This window comes from Octodon degus, unplaced genomic scaffold (genome assembly GCF_000260255.1).
Source record: "Octodon degus isolate 3935 unplaced genomic scaffold, OctDeg1.0 scaffold00206, whole genome shotgun sequence".
Classification (NCBI taxonomy): domain Eukaryota; kingdom Metazoa; phylum Chordata; class Mammalia; order Rodentia; family Octodontidae; genus Octodon; species Octodon degus.
In genome coordinates, this window is record NW_004524782.1 from 2,932,574 (window position 1) to 2,942,321 (window position 9,748).

The 9,748-nt window shown below is 33.4% G+C and overlaps 1 protein-coding gene across 1 annotated transcript; it reads right to left on the minus strand.

Moving 5' to 3' along the window:
• Positions 1–5,008: 5,008 nt before the first annotated feature.
• Positions 5,009–6,007, minus strand: LOC101579127 (vomeronasal type-1 receptor 4-like). The gene has a single exon (XM_004644702.1). The coding sequence runs from the start codon at positions 6,005–6,007 to the stop codon at positions 5,009–5,011; it is 999 nt and encodes a 332-aa protein (XP_004644759.1).
• Positions 6,008–9,748: the final 3,741 nt, after the last annotated feature.

Sequence of the window (9,748 nt, forward strand, 5' to 3'; positions counted from 1 at the left end):
CTTTTGTCTGGTTGACTTATCCTTCTGGAATAAGGGGTTCTTAAGGTCTCCTGTAAAGATTGTGGTATTGGATATTAGATTTTCATGTCCATTAAGATTTGCTTTGTATAGGTGTGTGCTCCCATGTTTGGTGCATACATACTTATGAGTGTTACCTCTTCCTCTTGAATTTTTCTCCCAACTAGTGTATAGTGGCCTTCTTTATTTCGCTTGATCATTGTGGGTTTGAAGTTGATACTATCTGCGAATAAGATTGGTACCCCTGCTTTTTTCTGAGATGCTGGGGCATGTAGTATTGTCTTCCAAACATTTACCTTCACCCTATGAATGTCTTCATGAGTTAAATGTGTTTCTTGTGTACAGCATATTTTTGGATTTTGTTTCCTAGCCCAATGTGGTAGTCTATTTCTCTTATTTGGTGAGTTGAGTCCATTTACATTGGTGGTTAGAAATGAGATGTATTGACTAATGATTGACATATTATTTACCTGTTGTCATTTACTCCTTTTTCTCCTGTGTTTAATTGCCTGCACTATTTAGTTGGTTGCTTCTGATCTCATTCGTGGAGTTCTTATCATTTTGGTCCCTCTCTAGAACATCTTTCAGTAGCCTGTGTAGGGTTGACTTTGTCATCATGAAATTCTTCCTCTGTTCTTTGTCATGAAAGTATTTAACTTCTCCATCAAACTTGAAAGAGAGTTTTGGATGGTTTAGCGGTCTGGGCTGGAATTTGTTTTCATAGAGAACTTAAAGTTCTCTGCTCCATTCTCTTCTTGACTTCATCGTTTGTAAAGAGAACTTGGCCATAATTCTGATGGGTTTTCCTTTGAATGTGATCTACTTCTTTTCTCTGTCGGCTTTCTGTATATTATTCTTGTGCTGAATTTCTGGGATCTTGACTCTTTTATGTCTTGTTTTGTTTTTAATGGGGTTGAGGTTACTCGGCGTTCTGTCAGCTTCGGTTACCTGAATGTCAGATTGTTTCCTCATATTTGGGAAGTTTTCTGCTATTACTTCTGCCCATATTTTTTAATGTCATTTTTATTGACTCCTTGTTTCTCAATGATGCCTATTATTCTCACATTGTTCATCTTTGCATCATCTTGCAGTTGATGGATTATTCTTTCCTGCATCCTAATTGTTTTAAAGAGATCGTTTCTTACCTTTTCACTAGCTGCACAATCGTCTTCAGGATCTGAAACTCTGTCTTCTCTTTCACTTGAATGGTTTTTCAAGCTTATGATTGAGATTTTAATGTCCTCTATATCTCTTTGACTCTGCCTCATGCGATCTATTTCTTTCCTATATTGCTCATTCAAGGAATCTGTCATTTTTCTTTTCTCCTCTATTTTTTTTTTATCAATGTCTTCTTTAGAATCAGTTATAAGTTCTTTTACTGCAGTGTTTTTTCAGATTGGGTTTCCTCCATATGTTTCTGTAGTTGACTTTTTACTTTAGATGCTATGAGTTCTGAGAATTCTTTTTTTTATTTCAGAAAGGAGTTCTGCTCTGAGTTCCTCTGTAACTTTCTGCTGTTGCTTATTTACTATCAACGCTATTAATTCATACATTTGAGCTGAGCTAGTGTCCTCTGCAGTTGTTTTGAGTGGGCTTTGGGTTTCCTCCATATGTTTCTGCTTTTGATTATTTACTGCAGATGTTTTTAATTCAGGGATTTCTTTTTTCATTTCCAATATGAGTTCCTCTATACCTTTCTGCAACTGTTTCTTTATTTCAGAAGCCATTGATTCATTGCTTTCAGCTGTGTGATTCCCAATTTGTTCTGTGTTACTGTCCTCTGTACTTGTTATTGGTGGACTTGGGTTCTGAGGTGGCATTTTGTTCCTTCTCATCATTTTGTGTAGCACTGTCTTCTGATCTTTGTTGTAGATCTTTGTTACAGTTATAACCTTAGCACCTACTGAAGTTGAGGTATGTATCTACAAAGTTTGGATTTTCCAGCTGTGCCTGACTTGGGTCTTGCTGCTGTGCTTATCTCCTTCCTGCTGCTGCCCTTGGGGATGAACCTGTTGTGCTTCTCTGAGAAGATGTTCTGCTCCTGGCCTAGCTGGGGGTTCTATCTCCTACACTCTCTGTAGGGATTGCAGGTGCAGGGGTTCACAACAGTATGCCAAGCCTGAACTGAGTCTGGAGGGGTCAAGGTAGAGTAGGGGGAAGAGACACCTCTCCCACACACTCACTGCGCATGGACTATGAATGACTATGCTTTTTTTTTTTTTAAAGGCCCTTGTGTTTGCCAGGCAAGTGCTTATTCTACTGAGTCATCTCCCCATCCCCTATGCTTTTGTTTTTAATCATAATACAATTTGTAAAGAAATCTCTTTTAAACAATGCAGAAATTCACTAAAAAAGTTACGAACTAAACAAAGCTTATTATATTTTATATTATTGACTTCCAATTATTTGTTCAGATTTCTACATCTAAGCCTATAATATCAGTTAAAAATTTTATTGAAAATTAAAAAGATGACAAAATTTTAAACATTACCTGTACCTTTCTTTAGACTGTCAGAAATCAGTATTATAGCTAAACAAGCTATCCTATGTATATTCATTTCCATTTCTTTTTACACTTATTGTTTTCCCTTTCCCACATTCTACTTGGTCCTTGCCTTGGAACTATATTTATGTAATGTCTTCCTGCTTTCTGAAGTCCTCAAAAACTGCTCTTTTGTCCATATCTTTATATCTGTGGTTATCCTTCCCAAAAACTCCTAATACCCTCCAAATGTTTACTTCTCATGCCATTTTTACTGTAGTGTTGATACTAAAGTGGCATAATGCTCGGTACAGTGACCAAAGTGCATATGGATACAGTGTAATGTTTTTTGAGCCTCCATTTCCATTGGATTTCATTAACCAAGATAAAACATTGAATTTGTGGTCAATTTAATGAAAATAGGCTATTAGGAAATAGCCAATTTCCTAAGAAATAGGCTATCAGAATTGCTTTAGATATCTGTAAAAAAGATTAGGAATTTGTATTTGAAGAGAAGGGTCTAATTTTGAAAACAATTTCTACATCTATTATGTAAAGAAACAAAGAAATAATCATGAATGAATTGGTATCTAGTTCATGGAATATGTGAGAAGTCACATGGAAACTGCATTTAATATCAAGTTATCAACAAAATGTTTTAAAATCAGTGAGTTACAAAAATGTTAGGCTACAAAATCCGTGGCTCAGGGACTTATGTCATTTATGAAAAACTGTAAATTCACCTGACCTCGTTTAATCTTTCAAGGCTTTCTCTTTCACACTAAGGACTTCTCTTGATGTAGCTTCTGGGTCTTAAGTACTTTCAAATATTTTGAGAAGACAGAGCATATCATTGCCTCAGATACATGAAGCCTACGAAACTGCCTACTTGTTTGTTTTTCTTTTCTATTACAAATATTCAAAGAGAATTCCATTCCTCAAGAATGCCAAATTCTTGTAACCTTTGGTAGTGTTATACCTTGCATGGAGTCATACTACTGCTTAAATAAGAAAAGTAATTTCTTTTATTAAAATAATTTTATTTTATTTTTAAGAGTAAATCTAAAAGCAAGAGCAAAAATCAGAAATAATTGCTGAAACAAAAAGCAACATACAACAATACATGTTACAGATTTTCAAAACAAGAATAGCTGATTAACAATGATTAATGCATTATCTATTTGTATCATTAAAACTTTTGGTCAGATTAACAGACATACTTACAAAAGGTTGGACATTTGATTGAATATTACCACTTGCTTTCAAGAAATCTTAATTTCTTTTTCTTGACTCTTTTTAATATTACCTTTTTAAAATGTATTTTAAAGAGAGTATAGCAATAATTGATATAATATCAGAAAAGATATCCATTTAGAAGACCAGGATGACAGATATTCAAGCATGGCTTTTGTATTACACGTTGCTGTCCTCAATGTAGTTGCATATTTCTCAATTATCAGCATACAGAGTTACTCAAAGGGAAAATTATATACATTCTCTACTGTATTCAATAAAACTGATGGAAATTCTAAGTACAACCACCTCAGCCATCATATATTACAGTAGTGTGTTGTTCCCATACTTTTCTTCTATCTGTTCTCCTTCTCCTCCTCTTTATTCTTTCATCCTTAAATTCCATTTCATTCCATTTTACTGTATCTGCTATTGTTCCTACCATTGACACTATTTCTATCATCGAAGTTGTTTTATTAGTGTAAACAATTCTTAACATAAATCAACTTTTAAAAAGACTGCATAGGACAGAACTTAGAGCACAGAAAACTGTCACTGAAGATTGTCTTCTACCTATCTCTGCCTTTATGCACATGTTCAAAATGATTTCATGAACAAAAAATATTTTTATTGATCCCTCACTGAACTAAGTCAATTTAAATAGACTCAAGACAGTCTTTATGGAAAACCCACTACTATTATGGACTACTGAACTATATTGGATTATTTTGCTGAATTCAAGCACCTATAATATTTAAATGACAATGGAATACCCTTCTCCAAAACTAAACAAAAAAAGGATACAAATGAAAGATCATTTTGTATCTGTATACTCAAAATACAATAGATATACAGCTACATTTTCTTAATTCAATGAATAAAAACATTTATTCTAATAGTGTTTGTGGACAGGATGTCATGTGTGCATCTTGTACAATGAATAACCACTAAAACAACAATATGCAATGTATTAATTATTGAAAGTGTCCTACTAATCGGATTTGAAACTGTTTCATTGCTATTTGTTTCTCAATAAAATTATTGGAAAAAAATACACTCAAATAATACTTAAGTTAGCTGGATATGGTACTAGGTGGATGAAGAAGAGGGTCCCAAACTCCTTTTTAAAAATCTGCTATTCTACTGGATTTCCTGCCTTCAGAAGTTAAGAAAATATGATTTCTAGATTTAGACAAGATAAAAGGGCTCTACATTAGGTCACAAAAAGGAGTAAGGAATAAACAACATGTTTTTTTTTGTATATTTCTGAAAAGATTAGAGAGATTTAGTATTTCTTATGCAGGAAAGAGAGTTTATAAATATTGACAAACGCTGGCCCACGACCAGAAAGGGGCTGGTTGTTGGAAAACACAAAGAAATTACTTCAGAAGTGCTCACAAGCAATGAGTTGCGATCATGAACTGAAGTAGTGCAAATTCGAGCGATGGAAGACACAGTGTAAAAAGAGACGAAGGTGTTCGCTAGAACAAGGATGTTTTGTGTGGCTCTAGACTCAGGGGATCTTGAGGAAGCATTAGTGACATGAATGTGTTGGACTCTTTGCTTGTGTCTGTACAGGATGCAAATCATAGAGCTACTGGCCCAGACTATAAGCAGAGAAATACAAATTTCAGGCAAAACTACTAACGCTATATAAAGTTTGCCCATGAGTGCCCTATAGTCAACAATACAACAGTGTCCTACATTTATTTTCCTTGTGATGATTCTGCCATAACCTTTTGCATCCAAATGCAATGCATACAGAGGAATACTTAAAATGGCGATCATGTTTAGGATCCAGCAGAGGCGAGTGGACAAGCCAATATATCCTTGAGTTTTACCTTTAATATCTTTCCAACAGGAGTTCATGGGGCTGATGATGATGTTTTGGAAGACACTTAAGAGGCAGATGGTACAAATGGATACACCCCTGCCCACTCTCTCAAAATAAGAGAGAGATTTGCATACAATATCATTGAGAAACTGTTTCAGTCCAAAGGCTCCCATTATTTCAGGGACTCCTCTAGAAAGAAGAACAAATGAATTGGCTATAAACAGGTGCTTCAGAATCACATCTGTAGGCCTTAACCTTCTTCCAGCATGGAAAACAAAAATATAATGATAAAGTAGAAAGAAATTTCCAGCAACACCAATGATAGTCTGACATAAGAAAATTATTCCTACTACTAAATTTCGGGAAATTATTTTATCATTTTGTGTTATAATTTCATTTGAATTGTTATAACAGTCATTCCTCTGAGTAGCAGGCGTCATTGTAAAGAGTAGATGACAAAATAATTTTGAAATTGTGTGTTCATGTAATTGTGAATATCTCAAGATATAGAGTTGAACAGAATTTTCATCTGATTTCAGAAGAAAATTATCATTAAGGATAAGGTGTTGCTAAACTGAGAGAAAAAGGGGAAGTGATAGCATATGAAAAGAAATAGAAATCCTATATCTTGGGTAAATGCGGAAACTTAACTTCAGTTATATTATAAAATGAAAAACTACATTTGTTACATGCCATAGAACAGATCTTTTTTGAATCAATATGAAACATAAATATATGAGAAAAATATCAAATATTTTATGAAAAAATTATTCATTGACTCTAAGGAGAAGGCAATTTTTCCTAGAAAAATATTAAATCTATGGATAAAAATGCACATTTTATAACAACTAAGAAGTATTTCATAATTAATATATGATTCAAAGTTCATAATATAATAATGAATTCATAATAATGATTCATAACATAATACCTTGTATGATATGTATATGAGCATACAAGGAAAAAAACAGCATGGAAACAGGATGAGAAAGGTAAAACATTTGGAACAGAGAGACATTGTGATTAATACATATGTTGATCAATAAGCATGCTAGTATGTTATACAAGATAATAATTTGGGATTATATTTAGCTTGAAATTTCAAAAGTCACATTATTGAATATATAACATAAACAAACAAATATGTTCAGTTATATTAATCAGTAAAAGTCCAGGAAAACTGCTACTAGGTAGCATAATACATCATCCGGAATGCTAAAATTAATTTGACAGGCAGTACCCATATAAGTAAAAAAATGGATTAAAAAAGAATGTGTATATTTGTGGGAGTGTTGTAATGGATACAAGTATTTCAATAAACCAGAGGAGAGTATCTGTGTAAACAAGTAAGATAAACTTTAATGTTGCAGTACTTTTATTTCTTTGAATTTATACAACCTAAGCCAAATATGGATCACAATGGATAAAGCAGATGTTCTCCTACAGAGTAATATTATTGATCTCTAGAGCCCTAAATTCAAAAACCATCTAAATGGGCACTAGCATTGCAAAGATTATTTGACGGATTATTTGATATGTATTGAACAAAATTATAAAAAGTAACAACAATAAATCCTACCAGTAATATTCAATAATGAAGTCAAGTGTTCCTACACAATTAATGAATGCAAATGCTGAATTTTAAGGAGCTCACTAAATTTATTAGTATACCATTTCAAACAGGTACTAGTGATCTAACGTGTAAAATATTACAATACCGTAATGATTAACCTCTGTCTGTTCACTTCACTAGAACATGTATGTCCAACTGATCTATAGCCTTATGGTAGTGATGCAGATGAGAGCAAAAGGTGGTTAGCTTAATGACAATATTGTTTCTTGATCTATCTTTACATGGAGCATTGTGTTCCATTTCTGAATCACCACTTAGCAGTGCACACAAATTCTGATAGAATTTTCATTTTTTTTACACATAAATGTTATCATGTAAATTTAGAAAATATGTCTGTGGTAAGTATTGATACTAGAATATGTGTCACTTGTCATTCATTTCAGTATAAGGTGAAACTCACCAAACCACTGTCACACAAGACTATCCCCAATAAGAAACACTCCACAATCACTGCAGTGTTTTGCCTGTGGACTTATTTTTGTCATGGGATCCAAAAATATATTGCCTGAAAACTCTGTAGATCTGTTATGGTTTTTCTTATTTTGGCAATTACGTACATAGGACAATCGAGTTTATGAATAACAATATTGAGTGCATTAAAATGTCCAAAAAGTTGTAACTGAGTAAACTACACACATGATGTTCCTGGGGCTCATGATGATGAGACACATACCTGAAGACACAGATGAATCCAGTGAAAAAGTTGTAATTCACGTTTCTTGAAGATTTCCTTCAGTATACTTCTCCCAGTCTTGATGAAGACTACAATGATGTGTCTTGGAGACACTTTAATAAAATAGAGTGAATAAGTATTGCCTATTCCTGAAGTCTGAAGATCAATTCAGTAGAATTTTGGGGCCCTTAATTGTGAAAATGTAAGGCAAAATGGTATTGATAATATAAATTTCTCATTTTTCAATCCACATTCTGAAATATGTAGATAATTCTGATTGCAAATTGTTGAAGGCCCTTCCGATCATTACCAGTGACTGATATTCATGGGTGGGCTTGAGAATCCCACTGGAAGTCAACTAGTAGCTATGCTGATCATATCAAAAGAGAAGCACTGTGTTCCAAGACAAATATAAACTCTTATATATTTTTTAGGACACTTCCAAAAGGTACACCTATAAATTTTATGTAGCACATGAAGTATAACACACTGTAAAAATTCTCCAAATGTTACCTTTTCTTTAATTTTCATAACGCAATTTTGTGCACCTGGGCAAAAATCTCATAAACAAGAGCAATTTAGTGTTAGAAAGGTTAAAAGATACTCTGTGTGCACCAAATTTGAGGAGAGTGAGAATTTGAATCTGTGAAGGCTGGTTGGAAAGCTTTTACTTACAGTTTAGTCTAAAAGAAAATTAGTCCTAAGGAAGTGAGATTTATTCCATAGAAGACTGATGAAAAAATACTGGGTAGCAGAAGGCTCATTTTACCATTGCAAAAAAGACATTGTCATGGCTTCTAGTGATTTAGGAAACTAAGTGCAATATTACACTGTTTAAAAGCTACTTTGAATGAACATTAATAAGCCTTTAAATAATGCTAGATACAATCTGAATTATTATCGGTTGAATTGTACATTAGTTGAACTTTTGCTCATCTTTTACCATATAGGTTCAAGAAGGGTATCATCAAGATATGATGACTACTGATTTATATTAAAAAAGAAAGTAGACAAATATAATGGATATGAAGAAAATAAAATTTTTAACATTACATATGTTGAAACCACAGGATAATGAACTACACCCCAACAGAAGAACGTGATCAACCAACATGAAACTGATATCCCAATGAACATGGGGGCCACAAAGCTCGGAGAGACACTTCTCAGGAAGGAAAACAAAAGTGGCCCCAACATACAATAAAGAATACTCAACATTAGTTATAATTTGGGAAATACAAACCCGAACCACAATATGTTTTGAGAAAAACATTGTTCAGAGTAGTTACTAGAAATAACAACAATGATGAAACACAGAGCAGTCATAACTTGGAGAAGGTGGAACTCTGCACCGTTGGTAGGAATGAGAGTATAGATGTGGTAGAAAACAGTATGAATAGTTCACAAAGAAAAAGGTCATGCCATCTTTCCAAAAATTGCATTTCTAGGGATATGTAAGCAATTAAACAATTAAAATCAGAATCTATTAGTTATTAGAACCCCCACGTTAATTACAGAAATAGAGAAAATACTGAAAATGAAGCATGCTCTCTTTCCTGGAAGGATAAATAGCTAAGGAAAATTTAGGTGTACATTGATACAAATATTATTCAGCCTATAAAAAGCAAGAAAATTAAAAAAGAAATTGTATGCTAATTGACAGTATGATTGCTGTTTAAGAGTATTATGCCTCATAAAATCAAGCAAAGATGAAGAAATAGCCCACCATCTTAATTTTATATAAAACCTAAATCATTCTATGTCATAGAAATTAAGAATGAAATGTTGGTGGTGTAAGACAAGTCATGAGGAAAGACAGTTGCTGAATAACTGCTACAATATTGCAGGAAGAGGAAAAACTTCTAGAGATCTGTG